The 25,767-nt window shown below is 64.0% G+C and overlaps 2 protein-coding genes across 9 annotated transcripts; one reads left to right on the forward strand and one right to left on the reverse strand.

Moving 5' to 3' along the window:
* Positions 1-1,095: 1,095 nt before the first annotated feature.
* Positions 1,096-23,831, forward strand: GRIN1 (glutamate ionotropic receptor NMDA type subunit 1). 8 transcript variants are annotated; one of them, XR_016510610.1, is made up of 22 exons: positions 1,098-1,770; positions 3,962-4,096; positions 5,915-6,091; positions 7,966-8,028; positions 8,796-8,896; positions 13,048-13,169; positions 13,242-13,416; positions 14,459-14,603; positions 14,701-14,784; positions 16,629-16,770; positions 16,853-16,980; positions 17,215-17,379; positions 17,456-17,574; positions 17,685-17,797; positions 17,884-18,032; positions 18,134-18,291; positions 18,479-18,640; positions 18,873-18,982; positions 19,091-19,236; positions 20,495-20,605; positions 22,599-22,815; positions 22,965-23,031. XR_016510610.1 is itself a non-coding variant. In XM_090275035.1 (21 exons), the coding sequence occupies exons 1-21, from the start codon at positions 1,513-1,515 to the stop codon at positions 23,031-23,033; spliced, it is 2,832 nt and encodes a 943-aa protein (XP_090131161.1). In that variant the 5' UTR covers positions 1,100-1,512; the 3' UTR covers positions 23,034-23,831. The 8 variants fall into 8 exon arrangements, 4 of the variants coding, with proteins under 4 accessions (XP_090131161.1, XP_090131163.1, XP_090131162.1 ...); XR_016510612.1 differs by lacking the exon at positions 20,495-20,605 and having other exon boundaries at positions 1,096-1,770; XR_016510611.1 differs by lacking the exon at positions 7,966-8,028 and having other exon boundaries at positions 1,099-1,770.
* Positions 23,827-25,478, reverse strand: LRRC26 (leucine rich repeat containing 26). The gene is made up of 2 exons (XM_090275039.1): positions 24,311-25,478; positions 23,827-24,228 (listed from the first exon to the last, which is right to left on the reverse strand). Exons 1-2 carry the CDS (start codon positions 25,383-25,385, stop codon positions 23,915-23,917), a joined length of 1,389 nt encoding a protein of 462 aa, XP_090131165.1. The 5' UTR covers positions 25,386-25,478; the 3' UTR covers positions 23,827-23,914.
* Positions 25,479-25,767: the final 289 nt, after the last annotated feature.

Below are 25,767 nucleotides of genomic sequence, written 5' to 3' on the forward strand. Positions count from 1 at the left end.
CCTTCACTGAGAGACAAGGGGCCCAAAAGGGAGCCTGCCGTGCCCCGCAGCCCCTGCCTCCCAAGGATAGGTGTCCCCCATTGTCTGTGCTTTGCTCTGGGGGTCAGCCTAGTGGTGAGAACTATGGGGGACGGGGTGGGGGGGAGCCGGAATGGGACTGACAGGTGGAGCTCAGCTCCTCCCCTCTCCACTGCTCAGAACATCACTGAGGTGTGGGGACAACTCTGCTTTGTCCCCGTTGGGGGCTTTTGCTGTTGGGTCTGCAGAATCCTCCGTTGCTATTGGAGACAGTGATGTCACTGGCAGGGGTGGAGCTTCGGCTTTCCTTTTTGTTAAGGAGGGGGAAACCCACTCCAGGAGTGGAGGGGACAAAGAATTAGGATCACAGGAAGAGAGGCAGGATGGGGGGCCCTGGCAGCGATCTCAGAGGGGGCTTCAGAGGGGAGAAGAGGGGAAGCAGAAGGCATGTCTGTCTGGCACGCACCTTGCTGGGGCAGGTGCTTCCTGATGTCTGGCCTCAGCCCCGTCTCCAGCAGACACCGCTTCTGGCCTTGGTCTCTCCGAGCTGGTTTGGGTCCAGACCCCCAGACTGATGGGAGAGCCAGCTCCACACGGGGGCGGCCACTGTCATCCCTCCTATTCTTTTCACCCTTTCCTGGGGAGCCCAGGTCACATGGCCAGGCAGATGGTGCGTCTTCCCTGTTTTCGAGCCTTCCGGAGAGGGGAGACACATTGACCCTCCTCCAGAGGGACATGGCTTAGGGCCTCTCCACAACCCTGAATCTCCAGCCCCTGGTCAGTTCCCAAAATGTGAGTGACCGTGATGAGGACCTGTGCTCGCGTGCGCACACACGCACACACACACACACTGGCACGCACAACTCAGTCATGTTAAGACACAAGGCTGCACGGGGTGACACAGTAAGCTACCTAGTCAGCTCCCTGTAGGTCCCAGACAGGCCGGGTCACTGTCGCAGAGACCCCTCCACAGATGCGCGCGCACACACACTCGCTCTCCCCCGCTCGCTGCGCTCTGGCAAAGGCTCACGCGAACGCAGGCGCACACTCCGGCGCGGGAGGCGCCCTCCCTCGGTTCCGTGTTCAGAAGCGGGGGCGGCGGGAGGGGTGGGAGGCTTGAGTCCCGCTCGAGGCTCCGCAGCTGCCGCAGTCGCTGCAGCGTCAGGACCTGGACATCGAAGCCCGCGGAGGAGTCGCCTCCGCGGTGTCCTCTTGGCAAAAGGCAGCGGGAGCCACGCCGGGAGCAGCTTCAGCACCGCGGACAGCGCCGCTCGCTCGGGCCCGAAAACCCAGGAGGGCCCAGGACAGTCCCCGCCGGCCGAAGGCTCAGAGCCCTTTTCCCTCCCAAAGACGTCCAGGGCCTAAGGCCCCCCGGGACGTGGCGCCCCTCGCCCGCGAGGTCGGGCTTGCGCAGGACGGCCAGGGCGCCCCACTGGGGATGCGCCGAGAGCCCCGCGTTCGCGCTGCCCAGAGCCGGGGCGCCGCCCGGAGCCCATGAGCACCATGCGCCTGCTGACACTCGCCCTGCTTTTTTCCTGTTCCTTCGCCCGTGCCGCCTGCGACCCCAAGATCGTCAACATCGGCGCGGTGCTGAGCACGCGGAAGCACGAGCAGGTGTTCCGCGAGGCCGTGAACCAGGCCAACAAGCGGCACGGCTCCTGGAAGATCCAGCTCAATGCCACCTCCGTCACCCACAAGCCCAACGCCATCCAGATGGCCCTGTCGGTGTGCGAGGACCTCATCTCCAGCCAGGTGCCTGCCCCCACCCCTAAGGCTCCCACTGCTCCAGCTCCTACCCCTCCCCCACCACCGCCCCCCACCCTCCCTCCCTCCCTCACCCTCCAGCCCTCTCACTGCCCCAGTTTCAGCCACCCTTCCTGGCCTTCTCCCTCTCCTTAAGGGAGAGCCCCCAAGTCAGCTGGCCCCTTCTGGAGAGGGCTGGTCTCAGGAGCAGCCAGTGCCCCATCTTGGCTCCCAGACAAGTCACCTGTCAGCGCAGCCAGTCCTCAGAAGGGCCCCGGTGTGTACAGACGGGTGGTAGTTTGTTTCATCACCGTGTGTGTGAGGGGCTGGCTCTGGGCTCTGGGCAGAGATGCCTGTCCCCAGTCACCAGCTCCCAGGCCCTCATTGTCCCGCTTTCCAGATCCTCCCTCCCTCCCTCCTGGCCCCCAGCCGCAGGTCAGCCCGAGGTGGGAAGTGCCCAGGTGCTGAGGCCCAGTGTGCTGCGGGGACCCCGTGTGGGAGGCGGCAGGGCACAGCCCCCGGGAGCGGAGTGGCTGGCAGGCAGTGCGCGCTGCGGGGGAGGACGCGGCCGGGATCTCGCGGTGGGAACTGTCCGCCACTGAATTCCAATGAAGCGGCGGGCGCACCGCATTGCAGCCCCTTACGTAAGAGCAGGGCCTCGCTCACTCACTCCCCCCCAGAGGCGCGCCCCCGCACACCCCGCGTCCGTGCAGAGGCGGAGACTTGCCCTGGCGTACTCGGCATGCTGGCAGCACACAGTCAATGCACACGCACGCTCGCACCCGCCCGCCCCCACGCACTTCCGCAGGCAAACACTCGTGTGCAATGCACTGCTCGGCACCCCGAGGCACACATGCAGACGCCCGCTCACCCACCCTGGGCTCAGTCACCCATCTAAATGCACAGCAGTGCAGACGTGTTGGGTTACACAGAGCACACGTGCATCCCCAACACCTGCTCACAACCACTTCATGTCACACACACACACGCTCATGCAAACACCGCCGGGCACCTTTGGGTGCAGACAGGAGCTGAGGACCTGAGGCCGACAGATCAGTCCAAACAGCTCACCTGCCAAAACCAGGTCAGAGCTTTGCTCAGAACCCGCCCCGCCCCGCCTCACAAGCCACTCCCGCGCCCAAGGGACACCTCTGTGGCCAGAGGCTTCTTTCACACATTCCATGGGGGATGCAGAGGGACGTGAGAAGTAGTCTGGGGGTCCCCCTTCTGGGGATCACACTTCCGGCTCACAGTTTTGCTGCCTGAGAGTGCTGTCTCCCCAGAGAACAGCTGCCACATAGCCCCGTGAGCAAAGGTGCCAGCAGCAGCTGTCACTCCCTGAGCCCACCCTGCGGGACAGGCTCTGTGCCAGCATGGCAGCCACGGCCTGGCCCCTTGGGACCAGGGCGCACTGTCCCACCTTTTGCAGAGGCAGGTGGTGCTTGTGACTGAGAAAGGGGAAGGCAGAGCTGGGACAGGCGCAGGTCCTTCTAACGTGAGGACGGAGTATAGCGCAGTTATCTGTCCCTCCCACCCCTGCTTGGAGGATGGGGCTCGGTCCAGGCAGGAAGGGCCAGCTGCCGCCCATCCCACTTGGTGCCTGGGCATTGGGTCTTGTTCAAACTGAGTGAGATCACCCCATCCTGGAAGCCACCAACAAAGGGACAGAGCCCTTGTGTAGCTCCGCACCCAGCCTCCCTTGCTAAGCTTAACCTCTGGGACTGCAGCTCAGAGCTGGGATGGGGGTGTGAGTGGTCTGGGTGGGGTTGTCAGCTTGATTCAGGACCAGCCCGCTAGCAGGGTGACTTTATGACCAGGGGACAGACCTTTGCCCTCCCTCTCAGGGTCTTGTCATACACCTCCAGGCATCTCCAGCAGTTGGGGGTGGGGTAGAGAGGCCTGGGGGAGGGAAGCACAAGGAGGGGCCTGTCATCTCCCTGTGTGTCCTTTCAAAGGCACCCCAGCCTTATCTGCCTCTGACTTGCCCCTATGATTTGTTGGAACTGAGAGGGTGATTACGGGGTCCTGCCTTGTGGGTGTGCACCCCTGGGGCTGTGTGCACACTGGTGTCCCCTTGTCCCCCGCCTGTCCCCTGCCTGCCTGCCACCTGCCAGGTTCAGCCTCTGCTGCTGCTGGATGTGGCTCCCATGCAGGACAGAGCCCACCGCCACCCCAGCTGACAATGTCTCCTTGTCCACAGGTGTACGCCATCCTAGTCAGCCACCCACCCACCCCCAATGACCACTTCACCCCCACCCCCGTCTCCTACACAGCCGGCTTCTACCGCATCCCCGTCCTGGGGCTGACCACTCGCATGTCCATCTACTCCGACAAGGTAAGCCTGAGCCCTCAGGCGGCGCAGCGGCTCCACTCCGCGCTGAGACCTGCAGCATCTGCAGCTGCCGGCCATGGGGGACAGGGACAGGCGCTCAGACCGGGGGCCCCAGGCTCCAGGGGCCCAGGGTGACACGTGAGCACACACATTTGTGCACGCCCACACGCTCATAGCCTCATTAACTCACAAGCCCACTCATGCGCACGCAGTGCACACACTCACAGACACACAAAGCCATAGCCTCTCACACCCACACTTGTGCACACACACATGCACACTCACACCGTCACACGCTCATGTACATACACATGCCCATTCACACCATCACACATTTGTGCGCACACGCACAGTCGCACATGCCCACGCACACACATGTACATGCACGCACACCCTGCCACGCGATCATGCACGTGCATGCATGTGCATGCTCACACTGTCACATTCACATACAAACACACGTTCATGTACACACCCACCCACATGCACAATACACAGCACGCACCAGCAGAGACAAATTCATAGTTTCTCACACCTGCACACACCCACACTTGTACGCACATGCACACTCACACCTTTACACTCATGTGCACACTCACACAACTCTAACATGTTCACACACTCCTACACCTTCACGCTCACACTCATACATATGCCCCCCCACGCGCGGTCACACATGCACTTGGGCAGAAGGTCCCCTGAGAGGTGACAGGCACTGATAGCAAGCCCTGGGGAGCAGCTGAGGGCCTCTTGGAGAAGCGGGGGACTCCTTCCTGCGCCCTCCAGCCACTGCCTCCTTGTTCCCGGGTACCAGTCTCCTCAGATGCAGGGAGGAAGAAATTGTCTCTATGGAGGGAGCAGCCAGCAGGCACAAGAGAGGCTGGGAGGAGGGCCCGTTTCCCAGGGCTCAACCCTCGCCCTCCACGTGCACCCAGCCCAGATCCAGACTGTGGCCCAACTCCGTGGTCCTGCTTGAGGGCAAATTTAATGGCCAGATCCCCAGCTCTACCCTGACCACACTCACGGTACCAACCCACAGCCAATCTGTGCCCAACACACAGGCCAGAAGGCCTGGGTCAGACCCACTTGCAGGCCCCAACTGCAGCCTCTCTGCAGCCCCATGGCAAGTGGGTGATGGACAGAGGCAAAGGGGCATTCTTGCACTGAGGTTCCCAGGCACTGCCCTCAGGCTCAGAGAGGGAGCAGGGGAAAAAATAACCTGAAGGCCTCAGAGGACCCCAAGATGAGTGTGGGTCCACAGAAACACCAGTGGGACGTACCCCTGCTGCCTGGACAGACAGAGGACCTTGGCTGAGGGGCGCAGAGCCCACGCCCCTTCCTCATCTCTCCTGGGCAGTTAGTGCGCACAGAGAAGCAAGGACGGGCCTGGAAGCACAGCCCCTAGACTTAGTGAAGGGATGAAACACGTACCCCAAGAGTGAGGCTTTCCTGACAGCCTGAGTGTGCGCAGTTCACACGCAGAAGGACCCGTGTGAAGCCCCAGAGGGGCTCTTGGAGAGGCTGAGTGTCTGGGAGAACATCCTGAGCCCAAGTTGTCCATCGGGGGCTGGCTGCGGGGACGTGGGGGACTTGCCCCAGGAACAATTCCACAGACTCCTGCATGCCCTGTCCGGGCGCTGCTGGGCCAACGTGGAGCTGCCCTTCACCAGATTAGGTGCTGTGGGTGGGAGGAAGGAGAAGCCGCGCGCGCGTGCAGGCGAGGCGGGGTTTGGGGCGCCGCAGGCCAGAGTGCGCAGGCGCGCGCGGCAGTGGCCGGAGTCCGTGGCCCTCAGCTCCGGCCCTGCCCCCCCCCCCCTGCAGAGCATCCACCTGAGCTTCCTGCGCACCGTGCCGCCCTACTCCCACCAGTCCAGCGTCTGGTTCGAGATGATGCGCGTCTACAGCTGGAACCACATCATCCTCCTGGTCAGCGACGACCACGAGGGCCGCGCGGCGCAGAAGCGCCTGGAGACGCTCCTGGAGGAGCGCGAGTCCAAGGTGAGGCGCGGGCCGGGGCGGGGCGCCTGCGCGGCAGGAGGAGCAGCGGCCTGCGCTGTCTGTGGCGTGTGTGACACTTCTCTCTCCATCCTGCATGGTCAGCACCACCACGTCTGGCGCGCGCCCGCCCCAGCCTGTCCTCGGCTCATTTCACTCGCTTTTGCCATTAGTCCAAATCTCCTCCGTGTCAGTCCCTGCGGGTCGAGCGCAGGACCACCTGGAGCTCCGCAAACACCCCACCCCGCCCGCCCACCCCTCCTGGAGGTTGCGCGAGGCCCGACCCCCCACTCCCGTCCCGCAATTCGCCCCAGCCAGCGTCAGCACTCCGCGGCCTCCTGGGGGGCCCTGTCAGACGGCGATCCTGTGCCGCGCCCCTCCCGAAGGACCGGCTCCCTCCCGCGTGACCCGTGACCCACTCAGTGTCAGCGCGCTGGCCTCATCGGAGCCCCACCCGCTGGCGCGAGCTACCCCGACCCCCAGCCTGCGCTGGGCTCCCGTCAGGCCTCCCCGCCCGCCCTCCTCTCACCTCCCGCCACAGGGCTGGGCTCCTCCTGGAGACCAACGAGGCAGCTGCTGCCGGACACGCTGACCGCTCTGCCCCCGCCCCGCCCCCCTCTCTGGGGCTGCTCAGAAACCAGAGAGGTTATTTCTGGGGGTCCGGGTGACCCCCAGCCTCTTCCTTGCCCACCCCCGCCCCTAGCCGAGGAGGAGCAGGTGCTCCTCGGAGGACCAGGGGGCGTCCTCGCCCATCAGCCCCCCGGGCCCCGCTGGGGCAGAGAGGGAGGGAGGCAAGGCTGGGGAGGGCCTGGGAGGCCAAACTGAGGGGGTGGCGGGAGCATGCTCTTCGGGCAGTCAGATCCGGCTTCAACAAACTCAGGGCCGACCCCGGGGCCCCAAGGCGCCGTAGAGCCCTGGAGGGAATAGGGGGTACTGGTTGGGGGGTGAAGCCAGAGAGCAGACCCAGAGGGCCCTAGGGGTTCCTGCTGTGGGAACAGGTTGAGGCTGGGAGGGAGGGCTGGCTGCCAGGGCCTCGAGGTTCCACCCCTCCCGAGACAGCCTCCCCACACCCCGTAGGCATGTCACTCCTGGTGTACCCACGCGGGACTGCACACACTCACACGCCCAGGAACACTCACAGGCTCACCAGACACCTTCCTGCACGCTCCTGCCACAGACTCAGACCGCACGGGCCTTCCCACAGCCTCGCCGGGCACTCCCACGTGGGCACGTGGCCTGCAGGCACACTCATCCACCAGCTCATGCACACACGTGTGTGCACGCACACACTCACACTCGAATGCTCAGACAGCCCTGGCCCGCACTCCCCACCCTATGCAGCTGCCGCCACCCTGTGCACACGTGTGCACACCAGCTCCTCTCGCCCTCCTGGGGCCGAGTGTGTGCGTGCCCGTGGGTGAGAACACAACACACAGACCTCTTAGAAAGGCCGGAGGGAGGACGCGGGGAGGACACGGGTGGGCACAGGCGTAGGGCATGCGGAGGGGCTGCTCACGTCCCACACAGAACTGATGTGGGGGGGGCACAGAGCAGGTGCATGGCGAGACGGGGGCGGCAAGTGGGACCCCAAAGGGGTATGTCTGGCATGGACGGGGACAGGGTCTCCCTTTCTCCCAAGCGTGGCTGTTTCCAAGAGCACAATGCTGTGGCGGGGAGCCTCCATGGCCCCCGGGCCCCTTGTCCCCAGCACCGCCCTGGCCCCGCCCCGCCCGGGCCGCGGTGTTTGCGAGCTCCAGGTCCGTGCCCGTCTGCAGACGTGCCGAGGAGGTGGTGTGATTGCTTTAGCGCCGTCATTTTCAACCGTTTATAATCTTCTTCTGTGTCTGCATATTTTCTCTGTGCACATTATTCATCAGAGTAAAAAAAGGAACTATGAAAACCTCGACCAACTGTCCTATGACAACAAGCGCGGACCCAAGGTATATATGCATGGACGTGCACGCCACCCACCGGCTAGGGGGCCTTGGCCTCCGGCGCCTCGGCCACGAGGGCTGCTGTCCAGCCCAGCCGAGCCGCAGGCCCGAGCAGTGAGGAGAGCGAGGTCGTGAGGCAGGCAGCCACAGGCAGGAGAGGGCAGGAGCGGCTGCGGGGGTCCCCACGGCCCCGCCGCCGCAGCCACGGCCTCGGCCCGCGCCTGAGAGCAAGCCCGCCGCAGGAGGAGCCGCTCTCCGGGAGGTGCATGCGAATCTCTGGGACCCCCGGGCTTCCTCGTGGAACCCAGGAGGGAGCCCGCCCATCCAGCGCCCGCCTGCCCGCCTGCCGGGGTCCAGGCCGCGCTGCGGGGGCCTGCGCAGTCAGGCCCGAGAGGCGCTCCCGTGGCTGGGCAGAGCCAGCCCGTCTCTGCTCCCGGTTGCGTTCTAAACTCTTCTGGCTCCCGTGCGCCGCCCGCCCTCTGTGCCGAGGCCCACTCCAGCTTGCATGCTCAGCACAGACGACAGCAGTGACAGGCGGAGGCAGGTGCAGAGCGCAGGCGCAGACTAGCACAGCCAGCAGGTGAAGCAGGATGAGCAAGGCCAGGCCAGGCCAGGAGCCAGGAAGGCAGGTGTCAGCGCAGGTGGCCGGTGCAGGCCGCGGAGGCCCTAGCTGAGCGGCCTCGGGGCTCCTAGCGGCTGCGGCCCGACGCTCGCCCCTGAGGCGTTATGTCCCCTGCCCCGGCCGCCTGCTAATGCTCCTGCTCACACCACAGGCGGAGAAGGTGCTGCAGTTTGACCCGGGGACCAAGAACGTGACGGCTCTGCTGATGGAAGCGCGGGAGCTGGAGGCCCGGGTCATCATCCTCTCGGCCAGGTGAGGCTGGGCTGGGCCCCTCCCCCTCCCCCAGGGCTGCACCTGGGCCAGAGCCCTGGGTGCCATTGCGCTGAACTTGAGCTTCAGCTTCCAAAATGCCCTTCCCAGAGAGGGCCTCCGCCACGTACGCCTGGAGACCTCCCAGGTGGGACACCCTCTCTCTGTCCATCCCTCCCTCAGTTCTTCCTCCCTTCCGTGGTCGCCCGCTGCCACTTGCCCTGAGCTGGGCTTTGGGGGTGGGGCGTGGAAGACAAACAGCGCTGGTGACGGATGGGGTGACACTCTCCTCTGGGGGCCGGGCTCAGGGGGAGGGCCTGAGGAGAGGTGTGCTGCTGTGCACGTGAGCCCAGGCGATCCCGGGTGGGGAGGCCCGCGGGAACGGGAGGGCTAGAGCGTAAGGGCCGAAGGACTGCAGCTTTTGGAGCAGGATGCAGCTGACGGCCCAAAGCCAGGCTAGGCTGCCCTGGACCGGGCCTGTCCCCACAAGTCAGCCTCAGGGACCAGCCCGCAGTCAAAATCTCCCTGTTTGCAAATGGCAAGTTCTCCTAAGAAGGGAGAGTCCAGGCTACCCAGAAAGGACAAAGAAAGAGCTCCACCCCATGGGACAGCCAAGAGCCACCCGCTGTCTGCCATCTCCTGGTCCTGGGAGCTCTGCTGGGCTCCAACAGGGTGCAGAAAAACACCAGGGACCGCTCCACCCAGAGGAGGGCACCCCAAATGCTGCTGTCCTGCAGGCCAGAAGGAGCCAGCAATGTGCTGAGTCCCAAGGCTGGTGTCCGTCTGCACATTCAGTCAACAAACCTCTGGCACAGAACTGGGGCAGCCCTCCTCCCGGGGCAGATCTCAGGGTGTGGCCACCCAGGACTCCTGGGGTTGGAAGGCCGGAAGTAGCCTCACTCCTGCCCACAGAGGTGCAAAAAGAGGGTGCTGATTCCTGCCCCCGCTCCCCCCTCTCATTTTACATTGGCGAACCCGAGCCCGGGTCTCAGAGTCATGAGTCACTTGCCCATGCTGACATTCCAACCTTGGGCTCTGTGGGGAGGGCTTCCAGAGAAGGGTTTCTCTGAAGACCTGCGCAGGAAGTCAGGAGGATGTGCAGACCCTCCTGAGGAAGACCCGCCCAGAGAAAAACCCCACCCAGAACAAGCCCCGCCCAGACCAGGCCTCTCGTAGACCCTCCCCATTTATTTCCCTGTTCATTCACACTTCTCACTCATCATAGGGCTTGAGGGAGATTGGGAGAATGTGCTGGGGTGAAAGGATGGATGGGTGGGTCCACCAATGGGCAGACAGACAGGCTAGGCGACAGTTGACTAGTGATCAGAAGGCTCCTCATTCAGGGCACAGCAAACTAAACCCACTACTCCAAAATGTAGGTGTTCAACAGTTGGGCATATTTACAAAGGACAAAGTCACACCAAACTAGACCTGACCAATCCATACACTGTAATTACCAGGATGCTGGCCAGAAAGCCAACTGGAAAATCCATGCACAAACCCCGTCACTCCCAGGTCCCAGCAGAGGGACAGGCTCTTCTCCACTGTTTCCCTCTGGGCACTGAGACCCTGCTGCAGCGATGGATGAGGAAGGCTCTCAGACACGGGCTGAGAGGGTCTTGCCCTGTGTCACTAGCCCCAATGTCAAGGGCAAGTTTGCCAGATGTGGCTCCAAAAGCAAAGTCAGCCCAGAGAAAGGGACATGGTCACAGCAGACAGTTGCACATGTACTACACACACAGAAACACACAAACTATGTGCACAGCAGACACACATGAGCACACACATACACACCCCATATGCGTGCACATTATATGCACACAACACGTGCATACATGCATGCACACACCACACACATGCACCCACAGACATGAACAAACATGCATTGCACATGCACACCACATATTTATACCATCCTCTCACACATGTATGTATCACATGTTAGCACACACTATACAGATGCACAGGTACCATGTACTCACCATACACAACACGAACATGCACTAAATGCATGCACACTACACACACAGACACCCACCGTGCATTTACCACATACGTGTGCACACATGATACACACACTCGTAGGTGTGTACATGCTGTATATACATCATATACAATGCGTGCATGTACTCATGCACAGGCACCATATAGAGACCATACACATGTATGCCCAAGACATTGCATGCATGCACACACAAATACAATAGACATAGACATTTACACACCTATATATGAACATGTGCACACCATGCATGCACATGCTCCATCACAACATGCAGCACACACATCTGTGTGCATATGTACATAATCACATGTGCACCACAGCAAGTGCTACATGCATGCCTGCAGGAGGGTACACAGCCCAACAAGGCCCAGCACTCCCAGCACCCACACACCCACCATCCGTGCAAGGCCTTTAGGCAGGCGGGGCTGGCAGGCACCCACCCCTCACATGCTGGGCCCTCTGGAGCAGAGAAGCCAGAGCCCCGCAGCAGAAGGCAGACCAGCTCCCAGCGCACCCAGCTGCAGAGGCCCAGGGCAACAAGGCTGTCCTTGATGTCCCCAGGCAGCGGCCAGCACCAGTCTTCCTGACCCTGCCTGGCACTCCACCCTGACACATTTTGGCTCCTGATTCATGCATTTTACAGAGAGATCCCATCAAGTTAATTTTTGGTCCATTTTCTACTCCATGCAGAGGATTCATTTCCAAGCGTTTCCTTTTGATCGTCCTGGAATCGTTTTTACTGCAGGCAGCTATTTCCGCAAAAGTTTGATGGACTGGCCAGGCTTCTGTCTACAGCCTTTTGGCCGATGTATCAATTTACATGACACAAGCATAGGTGCATGTCATTCCCCAACAAACGTCACAGCCCTGACAGGTTTTGCGGATGCTGTTGACAGGGTCATGCTGTGCCTTGACATGCGCAACTTTGGTTTTGTGGGCGATCGTGGCTGGGTGCTCTTGTTTAGACCACGGGCCTGACGCAGGTGGGGGCACCCCTACCGTTGCTTACACCTGACAATGGCGTTTTCACAGAAAGTAAGCACTGAAGGTTTTAATTTCTTCATTGGTAATACCTGAGAAAACTTGGGGCAACCCTTCAGGCAGCCTAGGGCCACCTTGGTTTCCAGGGCCAGCCGCTGTGACAATAACTCAGCACTCAGTCCACCTGTTCAGCCCCTTTGCACCCTGCTGCCCATGCACTGGAAAAGCAAAGTGCCCATCACAGTTCAGATACATCTGGGGCCAGGTCCCGCCTGGCAGGGAGGGGAGGGTGGGAGTTGGGAAGGACTCCCAGTGGCCCCACCACCCCACCAGGCCCAGGGTCCTTGTCCTGACCAGGGAGACCTGGGCCAGAGGAGACTGGGAGCCCAGGGGCTTGTCCATGGGGTAAAGACCCTCCGGGGTCTCGGGGGCACTGTGCCTGTCAGGCGAGGCCTGTGCCCGGTCCTGCCGTGGGCCCCAGCCCTGGGTGGCAGGCAGAGCACAGGAGGATGAGCAGCGGCCCTCCTAACAGTCCTGTGCTGTCTGCTACGACGCTCACGGCAGCTCCTGGGCGCTGCGTCCCACCAGCCTCTGAGCAGCCTGAACAGCCCCCAGTCCCCCAGTCCCTGTGTGGATGTGGAGAACCAGAGGTTGGGTGGCTTGTTCAGGAGCAGGGGTGCCAGGGTGGACTGTCCAGGCGCAGATCTGACTCTGCTACTTATCACCGTGTGTGCCCTGCGTGCCTCAGTCTCCCCTCCTGCCCAGGGCTAGTGCTAATGCCTGTCTCATAGGGGCACTATGAGCGTTAAATAAAACAGTCCATATAAAGCACTTGGAAGAGTCCCTGCTCCCTGGTGACTAAGTGATCAATCGGTAATGATCCATTGCCACTCCGGTCACCCTAACCCTGTATGGCAAGGATAGGGGACAAGTAAGAGAGATCTGGGAAGCTCTGGGGGCCTGGGTCCCACCCCACCTCACCTCTGTGGGGTCCTCAGGCCCAGATGTGGGCTGGGGGTGGGGCTGGTCCCTGTAACCTTGCCATGTTCCCAGGTCCCCATCCAGGGGAGGGGCTGCGGGAGAGGAGGGGACAGGAGGAGCAGCCGCCCGCCGGCTTTGGGTGGGGTAGGGCTGGAGTCCTGGCCCGTCACCTCCCTCTGCCCCACAGCGAGGACGACGCTGCCACCGTGTACCGCGCAGCCGCTATGCTGAACATGACGGGTTCGGGGTACGTGTGGCTGGTGGGGGAGCGTGAGATCTCGGGGAACGCTCTGCGCTACGCCCCCGATGGTGAGTGCTGGGCGTCTCTGGGTCCCGGAGGGCGGGGCCCCCCACGGGATCTAAGCAAAACGTTCGCCCCAGGCATCATCGGGCTGCAGCTCATCAACGGCAAGAATGAGTCGGCCCACATCAGCGATGCGGTGGGCGTGGTGGCCCAGGCCGTGCACGAGCTCCTGGAGAAGGAAAACATCACCGACCCGCCGCGGGGCTGCGTGGGCAACACCAACATCTGGAAGACCGGGCCGCTCTTCAAGAGGTGGGCGGGGCAGGCTCTGGGAATGGGCGGGACCTTCTCCGGGAATGGGCGGGGCCGCCGAAGTGGTGGGCGGGGCTGCTCTAGGACTGGGCGGGCTGGTCTTGAGTGGGGCTGGGCCCGGGCCGTTCCGAAGTCAGTGGGTAGAACTCTTAGGAGGTGGAAGTGGTCCCTTTTCAGCTGGTCCAGCTCAGCCTGCTGCCCACGAACTGCAGATACAGCCGCTCACCCCGTTCCCTCCTCTCCCCTCTCCCCGCCGGCACCACCTGCTCCGCCGTGGTTATCATCTGTCCCGTTTCCAACACATACAAAAGTCTTAACGTCAGTGCCTCCACAGCTCCTGCCCCTTGCTTCTTGCTTTTAACACTGCACCCAACCCTGAAATCCCACCCTTGGGGGGAGGCTCCTGCTGCAGGTGGGGACTGGGTGCTTTCAGGGACCCAGGAGCTCAGAGGAGGAATCCAGAGATTCCACTCGAGTCTATACAGAGCCCGGGTTGGCCGTGGACCCAGGTGGATAGCCACAGTACCCTGGACACCAGGCACCAGGGTGGGCAGGCCCAGCCCATCACTAGACCCCACCCCCCGACCGAGTAGCAAACACTGAGTTGCATGTGCGGAGCCATAGTCCACAACGGCAGACACACAACTGCAGATGTAGGCTCATATGTGCGCACAGACTCAGAGAGGCATGCGGCACACACATATGTGCCACAAGTGCACACATGGGGGTGAATACCACACAAGGATCACGTGTGCACGCTGATGGGTGGGTGTGCCACATGCACAGACACACGGAGATGGGACCTCAACCCTGTCTCCCACACTCACTAGCCAACAAGCCACTGTGCCCTTTCTGGGTGTCTGCCTTTTTGTCTGTAAAGTGAAGATGGCTGCTGTGAGGCCCAAACATCGCAAACCACAGAGAGCCCTCCACATGGGGTCTGGACTCCCAGCTCCTGGGCCTGACCAGGACTGGGGCAGACGGGGGGGCCAGGGAGGGAGCGGCATGGAGCAGTCAAACCAGCGCTGCCCCCCCCCCCCAGAGTGCTGATGTCCTCCAAGTACGCGGACGGGGTGACTGGCCGCGTGGAGTTCAACGAGGATGGGGACCGGAAGTTCGCCAACTACAGCATCATGAACCTGCAGAACCGCAAGCTGGTGCAAGTGGGCGTCTACAATGGCACCCACGTAGGTGGGGGTCCTGAGGGGGTGGGGGCTGGGGCCTTAGGGTCCCGGGGCCAAGACCCCTGCGCGGCCACCCTCCATCTCACACCCCCACCCCCAGGTCATCCCCAACGACAGGAAGATCATCTGGCCAGGCGGAGAGACGGAGAAGCCCCGAGGGTACCAGATGTCCACCAGGCTGAAGGTGGGGCCCGCGGCCCGGCCCCAGTGCCCACACCCTGGACCCTCCTCCTCAGACCCAGAAGCGGGCGCAGTGAGGGCAGCGAAAGTACCCGCAGGAAGTGGGGGCAGGACTGGCACCTGGCTGCCTGCACACACACCTGGCACCAGAGGAAGCACGGAGAGCAGGTGGATGGGGAGGAAGTGGGCGGCCCCACCGCATGGCTGTCTCCAGGGCCCCTGCAGACCCAGCCCCACTCACATCTGGGGAAGTTCTGAGGGACAGGACTCCCCTGGGAATGACCTGCTGGGGACAGAAAGCCCGATGGGTGGTCGTTCTGTGGACTTCAGCCTTAGCGCTCTGTCCCGCCGAGTCCTGGACCTAGAGATGCTACCTCCACCCTGCTGATCACTCCTCCAGATGGTCCTAGCCAAAGCCCACTCCAGCTTCACAGCCTCCGGCCATGACTGCTCACACCTCTTTGGGCCCGGGCCTCCCCACAGCACCCTGTGATGGGGCTGTTCCCCCTGCACTCCCTCCCCGGGCCTCTGAGCAAGCTCCCTGGCAGCCTCATCTCTCACAGCTTCTCTCCCTTGGCTGGCCTGACTTTTCCCACCTCCTCTGGGCTCATTCCTGCACCCCTCTTCTCCTCTGAGCGTGCTCTCTGGAGAATCCCTCCTCATGCTCACCAACACCAGGATGGTATCCTATAGGTCAACAGCCCACCACCTCCCAGTGTCCCAGGTCCTCAGGTGCCTCTCAGTCGTCTTGTCCGCACTGTGGACCCACCCCCGCGCCTCCCACCCAGGCCCCTGTCAGCAGGCCCACCCTACTCCCTATGGTTCAGACACCACGTCTGGAAAAATCTCAAAGTAACCTCAAAACACCAATGGCCAGATGGTTCCAACCAGGCCGCCAGCTTTCACTTTTTTCTGACTGACTTTTAAAAAGCACAAACATATTTAGCTTGTCTAAGAGAAAAACATGGTGAAAGTTTAAAAAGTTACTAAGCTCCTTCAGAAGCTCCCACTCCCCAGGGGAAAAAGTCAAAAGTCTGCCCTCACTGCTGAGGCTCAGCCTGTCCACCCCTGTGGGCCCAGCCTCCTCAAAGCCCCTAGCAGAGGGTGCCTCCCAGGTCCCTGCTCCCTGCAGGCTGAGCTCCAACATCACCTGCCCCCAAACCCCACATCGCTGTCTGTACTTGGTTCAGTCCCCAACCCCCACCCCGCGGGAAGCTGTCCTCCCCACTCCCAGTCTCCGGGCCCCTCAAGAACAGGGAGGGGAGGGAACACCAGCATGAGCCCCAAGGAGCCCCTGGCTGGGAGAGGCAGCAGGGGGAGACAGCACAGAATGGACAGGGGACAGAGGAGGGGGAAGGTGCGGAGGGGTGGCCAGACAAGGACCCACTGCCCCGGAGGCTGAGCCATCAACACTGGCGGCCACGGGCCCTGGGTCCTGTGCAGGCTCTGGGCGGGGACAAGAGGTCCCTCACCCATGGGACATCTGAGAAGGGGCCCCGGAAGGACTGGGCATTCCAGCAGGCTTCTTTGGTGGAGGGAGTGGTGTGCAAGCCAAGAGAAGGGCACAGGGATTCTGGCGGCCATGTGCCTCCTGAACGCTGAGGCGGCCTGGGTGGTCCGGGGAGTCTGGGGCCCCTCCTGAGGGCAGATGATGCCAATGGCGGTGGCAGGTGGCTGGGGTGGGGGTGGGGGAGATGAAGCTCCAGAGAGGGACAGCAGCAGGAGGGGAAAATCGTCTGGGATTTGGAGGGGCTTCAGGGGAGTCTGGGCGCTGTGAAGAGGACAGCAACCCCTGGCAGCTGAGGGCGGGTGGTCCAGGCTGGGTCTCTGCCTCTCCCGGCCCTGCAGATCGTGACGATCCACCAGGAGCCCTTCGTGTACGTCAAGCCTACGCTGAGCGATGGCACGTGCAAGGAGGAGTTCACAGTCAACGGGGACCCCGTCAAGAAAGTGATCTGCACCGGGCCCAACGACACGTCGCCCGGCAGCCGTGAGTGCGGAGCTGGGGCACGCGGGGCGGGGCGCTGCTCGCGGGAAGCCCCGTGGTCACCACCCTGCCCCGTTCCCACCAGCGCGCCACACGGTGCCTCAGTGCTGCTACGGCTTCTGCATTGACCTGCTCATCAAGCTGGCACGGACCATGAACTTCACCTATGAGGTGCACCTGGTGGCTGATGGCAAGTTTGGCACGCAGGAGCGGGTACGCGACCGACGGTCCCGGTGGGAGGGCTCTTGCTAGGGGCAGGGCAGTGGGTGGGTGGGGCCTGCAGGCTGGGCGGAGTCTTGGAGGGCGGGGCGGTGGGTTGGGCGTGGCCTGGCGCGGGCAGACTGGGCGGGGCCTGGCGCGGGCAACCCTGCGGTGCGCTACTGCGAAGCCTGTTTCGGGCGTGGGGCCCACGGCGTCCTCGTCCCCACCCGCTGTGTCGCCCCACAGGTGAACAACAGCAATAAGAAGGAGTGGAACGGGATGATGGGAGAGCTGCTCAGCGGGCAGGCGGACATGATCGTGGCCCCGCTGACCATCAACAACGAGCGCGCACAGTACATCGAGTTCTCCAAGCCCTTCAAGTACCAGGGGCTGACCATTCTGGTCAAGAAGGTGGGCAGGGGCCCGTGGGGGTGGGGTGGGGTCCTGGGGGCGCTCGGGCGGCGCTGACGGCCTGCCCGCCCCGCAGGAGATCCCCCGGAGCACGCTGGACTCGTTCATGCAGCCCTTCCAGAGCACGCTGTGGCTGCTGGTGGGGCTGTCCGTGCACGTGGTGGCTGTGATGCTGTACCTGCTGGACCGATTCAGGTGAGCACGGCTGGGGCCGGACACCTCCACCTGCGGGGCGGGCGGAGCAGGCGAGGGTGGGGCGGGGCTGCCTCTCCCCCCCTCTCCCGCCCGCCCTCTGCGCCCTGCAGCCCCTTCGGCCGGTTCAAGGTGAACAGCGAGGAGGAGGAGGAGGACGCGCTGACCCTGTCTTCGGCCATGTGGTTCTCCTGGGGCGTCCTGCTAAACTCGGGCATCGGCGAAGGTGAGGCTACGCCGGGCCCGCCCCGCGCCGCCCCGCCCCGCCCAGCCTGCGCCGCCGGCGCCTAGCCGACCGCTGTCTGCCCACAGGCGCCCCCCGTAGTTTCTCTGCGCGAATCCTGGGCATGGTGTGGGCCGGCTTTGCCATGATCATCGTGGCCTCCTACACCGCCAACCTGGCGGCCTTCCTGGTTCTGGACCGGCCCGAGGAGCGCATCACAGGGATCAACGACCCGCGGGTGAGGCCTGGCTCTGCTCGCGGCGGGGGTCGTGAGGCCCGCGGGGGTCTGTCTCGGGTGGGCCCGGGGAGCCGCCGCAAGCCCGCCTCTGTCCCCCGCAGCTGAGGAACCCTTCGGACAAGTTCATCTACGCGACGGTGAAGCAGAGTTCGGTGGACATCTACTTCCGGCGGCAGGTGGAGCTGAGCACCATGTACCGACACATGGAAAAGCACAACTACGAGAGCGCGGCCGAGGCCATCCAGGCCGTGCGGGACAAGTGAGGGGCGCGGCCGTGCGGGACAGGGGAGCGGTGGGCTAGACAAAGCGAGTGTCCAGGCTGGATGGGGCCACGGGATGGGGATAGACAGGAATTTTTCAGGCTGGCAGGACAGAGGAGTGCAAACGTGTGGGTCGAGGGTACCCCGACTGCGTGGGCCTCCTGTGACCCCTGCCCCTGCTTGCAGCAAACTGCACGCTTTCATCTGGGACTCCGCGGTGCTCGAGTTCGAGGCCTCGCAGAAGTGCGACCTGGTGACCACGGGTGAGCTGTTTTTCCGCTCCGGTTTCGGCATCGGAATGCGCAAGGACAGCCCCTGGAAACAGAACGTCTCCCTGTCCATCCTCAAGTGAGTCACCCTCCTCTGCTGCCCACCCCCTCCTCTGCTCTCCCAGAGCCTCTGCACCCGCGGCAGGTGCGGTCCCACTCAGGCCCCGCCCCCACCGACTCGACCAGCCCAGGCCCCACTCTGTACACACCACGCCCTGCCCCATTGGCCCCCCACGTCCTCCCGCTCATTCACCCCGCAGGGGCCCAGCCACACCCGGGCCCCACCCCCACTGCTCGTCGGGCCCGCCCAGGTCCCACGAGAACGGCTTTATGGAAGACCTGGACAAGACCTGGGTGCGGTACCAGGAGTGTGACTCGCGCAGCAACGCTCCTGCTACTCTCACCTTCGAGAACATGGCAGGTGAGTCTCCCCCCTTACCCTTAAGGCCGCTGATGACACTGGGTGGGCTCTGCCGGGGGCCTGCAGCCGGGCTAGCCAACAGCTGAGGCTCTGGGTCCTGGCCCACAGGGGTCTTCATGCTGGTGGCTGGCGGCATAGTGGCTGGGATCTTCCTGATCTTCATCGAAATTGCGTACAAGCGGCACAAGGATGCTCGCCGGAAGCAGATGCAGCTAGCCTTTGCCGCGGTGAACGTGTGGAGAAAGAACCTGCAGGTAGGGAAGGCCACCCTCTGAGGCCTGGTGCCCGTGGCCCGACCTGGCCCCAGTCCTCCTCCATCCCCACAGGCCGCAGCGCTGGCCCCGGGCTCCCGGAGCCCATGTGAGCAGGACTGGAGCTCGGAGCCCCGGCCACAGGCAGCGTCAGTGGGGAGCCACTTGCAGGTGGCTGCCCGCTGCCACACCAGGCAGAGGGAGGCCACGTGCCCTGCCCCAAGCCTCCGCCTGGCCCTCTGTCTCCAGAGCTGCTCTCCGGAGCCCATTCCATAGGAGTGCAGACTGAGGCAGGGCAAGACAGGGACCCACCCGGGTGCAGCACGTGAGTCTGAGAGGCACTCTGCCCCCGCGGCCTCACACCCCCCTCAGCACCCCGGGGCCCCCTTCCCTGCTGCCCTGCTGTGTCCTGTGCTCCATAACTCCAGTCTGAATTGTCTGGCGGGCCCTGCCTGGTGCCCTAGGCTGTGTCAGTGGGAATTTGCTGCTGGCAGGGGACAGGCTGCGTGAGGGGCGGCCACAGCCCACCTGGGTGGGGCAGGCCGTGGGGTCTGTGTAGGCCTGTGGCTCCTGCCCACGGCCCAAGTCCAGTTTGTGGCATTCTTCTCTTTCTCTGGGGGCCTCCCCAGAGCCTGCGTCCTGGGAAGAAGCTGGCAGTGCAGGGGGGGGGGGGGCGTGTCTTGGGTGGATGGGTTGCTGGAGTCCCCGCACCTCCATCTGCCCACTCTTGCTCTTGGGACCTGGCCACTGCTCTCACTTGCAGGCACAGACGGTCCTGGCCATCAGACCCAAGGCCAGGGTCCTGGGAGCTGCCACTGTCTGTCGCTCCAATTCATCTTGACACCCACCTTTGATCCTTTGGCCCCTTCCTGAATCTTGGTGTGCCCTCTCAGGGGTCAGAGTGGCTGGCAGGCCTGAGGGGGCGACTTCTCCAGTGCTCGAGGGGACCCTCCTCCTTGGGACGCCTGTAAACCAGGGCCACCCAAGAGCCAGGGAGCCAGGTGGACCTCCCAGGATGAGAGCCAGACGGGACCCGCCCCTTCCCCCAAGCCCAGCTCCAGCACAAGCAAGGTCAGGCCTGAGCCGGGCGGGAACAGAGGCCGCCCTCGTGCATTCGGAGCTCCATCCGTCAGCCCAGCGCAGGGAAGCAGGAGCAAGGGCCTGAGTGGCTGGCTAGGCCGGCAGCGGCCCCCAAGGAACAGGCAAGGGCAGGTGTGGCTGTCCCCCTAGCCGTCTAATCACTTATACATATTCATTTTAGGATAGAAAGAGTGGTAGAGCAGAGCCCGACCCTAAAAAGAAAGCCACATTTAGGGCTATCACCTCCACCCTGGCTTCCAGCTTCAAGAGACGTAGGTCCTCCAAAGACACGGTAAGGGGAAGAACGCCTAGTCCCCCGTCTCCGACTCTTCTCTCGCCCGCTCCGTGTCGTGTCCTGTGCATCAGGCGTGCCCTGTCCCTCCCTCGTCATCCCACCCCCCGCACCTGCCCACTGTGGCCTCTGCCCGCACCTCCACTCGCCTGGCACACTAGGTCTTCTCTCTCCGACCCTCTGGGCCTCTCTCCTCTGGCCCCCACTGGGTCTTCTCTCCCCATGTGTCTCTGCGTTAGTCCGCCCCATGCCATGACGCCATGCGCCATCTTGAAGCTGTGTCATGTCGTTGGTCAGCCGGTCAGCCTCACCCCTCGGGGCCATGCCCGGGGCCCCGGGAGCCCGGAACTGCCCTGTCCTGGGCTCCTCACACACCGGGAGCCACTCCACCTCTCTGTTCTGTCAGTTTCTCAGCCTCTCCGGGTGGGGCCCACTGCCCTCTCTCCCTCCCCGCAGCATCCACGGAGAGGGGTGGCTGTGATGTCCCATCCGTCCATCTGTCTGGCTGCCGGCCCCGCCACCCAGACACCTGTCTCACGTGTCTCACCAGAGCCATGCCTGTTGCATCCCTTCCATGTGGTCTCTGTGTGGGCCGGGGCTGGGGGCCGGGCCTGGCTCCATCTGGGTGGACGGTTGGGCCCTGGAGTTGGAACAGGCCCCTAGCCACAGGGGACTGTCAGGCAGGGAGTGGATGGGACCAGAGGGGGCAGCTCCCACCCCAGGCTGAGCAGGGACCCTGCAGGAGGTGTGCCGGCAGCCCCAGGAGTTCTGAGGTTGGGGAGTTGGGGGTGGTGGCCTATAAACCCTTGGCAGACAGAGCTTGTGGCATGGAGGCTCCCAGACAGAGGCCCAGGAAGGGGAGGCCTCCTTGGAGGAGACCAGCACCTCAGCTCCTGACCCCCCAGCACCACACACCCCAGGCCATGTCCAAGCCAGGCCTTCCGCCTGGGCCCAGAGCTCCCTGCCCTCCTGCTACGGGCAGCTTGTCCCCGCCCTGGCTGTGCGGCTTGGACTGAAAGCCTCGCAAATGGACCCAGTCTTGCCAGGGCCACCCCGGTCTCAGGTGGGGAGGGGGACCAGCCAGAGCCAGCACAGCCCTTGGCCCAGCAGACTCTCTGCAGTCCTGGGGCAGATTTGGCCCTGACCCCCGGGAGCTGTGCTCCCAGGTGGAAGAGGGTTTCCCCTCACCCTACCCCCCACCCCAGTGCCTGGGAAGAGGCGGGGCGGACCCCCAGGACACGGCCAGAGCAATCTGAGTCCCAGGGGAAGCCACCAGAGCGCTCCAAGAGAGGACCCTGAGGCTTGGCTGCTCCTCTTCCCAGGAGGGTCTGGGCACAGGGACAGTGGGTGCACAGTGAGGGTCTGTGGGGCTGCAGCACAGGCACAGGGAGAGGGGGCAGGTGCACAGGACAGGAGTGGGGTGGGGCAGTGCAGGGGTGCAGGTATCCCCAGCAGACAGTGTTTTTGGGAAGGCAGCTGAAAGAACACAAAAGTCACACAGGCCATGAGCCGCTTTCTGTGGGTATCACTGAGCCCTCCTGCCACCCCCAATCCTACCTAGAGCAGACAGGCATGACCATTCACTAGTTCAGGTGCAGTTCAGAGACTCACAGTGCCTTTCTGGGGACACACTCCCATTGGAGGCCTCACCCAAGCCGCCCTGGGCACCAGGGACCGTCCCCAGGCCAGCCCTGGCCCCCGGTGGCATCTGGGACTGGCCCTTCCCTGCAGGGGTGACTGGGGGCCCTGCCAGCTGGGGGAACTGGGCGGGGGAGGGCAGCCCAGCTCCCACCCTGTTTCAGGCTGGGCACCTTTTCGGAGGGAGGCCTGGGTGGGGGGGCTCTGTCGGGATGGGTGGGGTCGGTCTGGCTGCTGAGATCCTCTGCCCCTATCTTGTGGCCGGTCAGGGCCAGGGTGGCACTGGGCGCTCAGGGCTGGGGTCCCTGGCGGCCAGCGGGGCCAGCGGGTATTGATTGTTGGTTCTTATTTATAGAGCACCGGGGGTGGACGCGGCGCTTTGCAAAACCAAAAAGACACAGTGCTGCCGCGACGCGCTATTGAGAGGGAGGAGGGCCAGCTGCAGATGTGTGCCCGTCATAGGGAGAGCTGAGACGCCCTGCCCGCCCTCCTCTGCCCCCCTCCCCCGCAGACAGACAGACAGATGGACGGGACAGCGGCCTGGCCCACGCAGAGTCCCGGAGCACGACGGGGTCAGGGGAGGAGCGCCCCCCAGCCTCCCCCAGGCCGTGCCCGCCCGCCCGCCGGTCGGCCGGCTGGCCGGTCCACCCGTCCCGGCCCCGCGTGTGCCCCTGAGCGTCGGGCTAACGGGCCGCCTTGTCTGTGTATTTCTATTTTGCAGCAGTACCATCCCACTGATATCACGGGCCCGCTCAACCTCTCAGATCCCTCGGTCAGCACCGTGGTGTGAGGCCCCCGGAGGCGCCCACCTGCCCAGTTAGCCCGGCCAAGGACACTGATGGGTCCTGCTGCTCGGGAAGGCCTGAGGGAAGCCCACCAGCCCGAGACTGCCCATCCTGGGCCTCCCGTGCATTCGTCTGCCCTGCTGCCTGGCGGGCAGCCCCTGCTGGACCGAGGCGCGGACCAGAGCGGCTGAGGACGGGCCGGAGCTGAGCTGGCTGGGCAGGGCCACAGGGCGCTCCGGCAGAGGCAGGGCCCTGGGGTCTCTGAGCGGTGGGGAGAGGGGCTTGGAGCAGAGACTGACGCCCCATCCTTCCCCAGCCACCGCCAGAACCGCAGTGGGGGCCTGAGTCACCCCAGCTGCAGAGCCCACTCCTAGCAGCCTCGGCTCCACCCTCTCTCTCCTCTTCTTCCTCTGCCCCTTCTCCTCTCGATCCTTTTTGCGAACCAACCCCGCCCTTCCCCGACTGCAGACCCTGACTCCCCCGCTGGCCACCGCTTTGCAGGGGCTCAGTGGGGCTCCCAGCTGCCTCCCAGCTTTTCCTCCAGCCTCCAACTGAGCCTTCTCTTTGCCTCCTCCGGCAGCAGCCCAGGATGGGCTTCCCCAGTCGCTGGCTCGGGACTGTCCTCGGCCGGCCTGCCACCCTGTACAGGCCTAGCCCGTCCTGTGTCTGAGCGCATGCCTTCCCCTGCGGCCTGTGCCCGGCTGCGCGCTGACCCTCCGCCCCAGAAGCTGGGAGCGCACCGTACCGCTCCCTGACCCAATGTGTGCAGTGGTGATGCCTGAAAGAATGTCACGAAAATTTCAGTCTGTGTCACTTGTTGATGCCTGAAGGCAGTGCGAAGGAGGGCAGACAATAGGGGGAATATTCGAGGGCAGCCGCAGCCCACTCAGACTTGGGGGGTGGCAGCGGGGCTCCCACGGTCCGCAGGCGAGGCTCCGCTGGGGCCAGGGTTCAGTGGTCTCCTTCGCGGGGGGCGGGCAGCGGCGCGTTGGCGGCGCGCGCGGCAGGCAGTGAGCATGGAGCCCAGCCCCAGGCAAGCGGCTAGGCTGGCAAGGAAGGAGATGGGCCCCAGCACGTAGACCACGACCAGGTCCTGCGGGGCGAGTGGCTGCACGCAGTGGTGGAAGGCGCTGTCTGGAAAGGCGGTCAAAGGGCTGAGCGTCTGGAGCCCCGGCAACACGCAGAGCAACGTCTCGGTCTCTGCGGGACAGGGGCGTGGCGTCAAGCAGCGGCGAGGCACCAGCAGCGGCTGCTCCATCCCGCCTGCGCCCCGAGGGCTCACCTGGAGCAGGCTGCGGGTGCCTGCGCAGCCAGGCGCAGAGCGGGCGCAGAGAGCAGCCGCAGGCCCAGGGGTTGCCGCGCAGGCGCAGCGAGTGGAGGGCGGGAAGGCCGGCCAGCAGGCCGGGCCCGAGCGCCGTCAGCTCGTTGTCCTGCAGGCTGAGCGCTTGCAGCAGCGGGAGCGCCCCCAGCGCCGCGGGCTCCAGGCGCGCCAACCGGTTGTCCGCTAGTGAGAGTTTGCACAGCGCGCGCAGCGACGCGAAGGTGCCGGGCGCCAGCGCCTCCAGCTGGTTGGCACTGAGATCGAGCTGCTGTAGCGCGCCCAGGCCCCAAAAGGCCCGCGCGTGCACCCAGCGCAGCCCGTTCTCGCGCAGGTCCAGGCGCAGCAGCGTGCCAGCGCCCACGAAAGCTCCGGGCGGCAGCGCGCGCACACGGTTGTGATCCAGCAGCAGCGCGCGCACGCGGAGGCTCAGGCCCGCCGGCACCGCGAGCAGCGCGCGCCCTGAGCAGTTGGCCTGGCCACCCGGCATGCAGGCGCACGCCTCAGGGCAGTCCTGGGCGCCCAGGGTTCCCGTGGGGGTGGCTGCAGCTGGCGCTTGAGCCCACACTGGCCACGGCGACAGCAGCAGCAGCAACAGCGGCGGCCGCGAGAGAAAGGAGGGCCTCAGCATGGGGGCAGCCGTGGGACCCGCGGTGGGAGACCTGCTGCCCGTGTGTTCCTGGAACTCGTCTGTCCCTTCTGTGCCAGCACAAATGTTAACTCTCCGGCCCAAGCGCGGACAGTTCCTGTCCCACGGCTGGTCCCGCCTAGGGCGGGGGCTAGGCACATAGCCAGGGCCCAGCACTGCCAGCCACCTGTCTTGGAGCTCCAGGCTCCTTTTGGCTCTGTGCCAAAAGCTGCGGCTGCGAGATGCCCCACCCGGTGTTGTCCACCACCCAGAGCTGCTCTGAGGCCTGCGCAGCTGGACCACACACACACACCACCCACATGGATGTGGGCACAGAACGGGACCCTGTGCATCCTGCTCCGCACCCCGGTTTCTGCTATTCCTGGGCTCAGTGAAGGGACCCTCCTGCATATACACAGTGGCCCCCAGCGTAGGGATGGTCCCGTCCCCAAGGTGCACGATTGCTGGAGCACCAATGCATGATGGGGGCCTGAGTCCAGGGCACAGGTTGTGTGGTGGAGGGAGACCCACACCCTGTGGCAGGGGAGACAGTAATATCTGCCCCACCCCACCCCCTAAGGACTCTCTTGGACCCTCGAGGAAGCAGTGTGGGTCATATCACATGCTCCTCTCTGTGGAGGGGCCAGATCCTGGGGCTTCCTGAGAGGGGTGGCACAAAACAGCAGGAAGGTTCTGGGAGGAGAGGGCTGAGGCTATTGCAGGAAGAAGTACAAAGCCCGGGGGTGGCTCCCAGCCCTGGAAGGGAGACAGCGGGGGCCTGGTGGTACCCTGT

Source organism: Furipterus horrens, unplaced genomic scaffold (assembly GCF_987537825.1).
Source record: "Furipterus horrens unplaced genomic scaffold, mFurHor1.1.pri manual_scaffold_4, whole genome shotgun sequence".
In the NCBI taxonomy this organism is placed as follows: Eukaryota; Metazoa; Chordata; class Mammalia; order Chiroptera; family Furipteridae; genus Furipterus; species Furipterus horrens.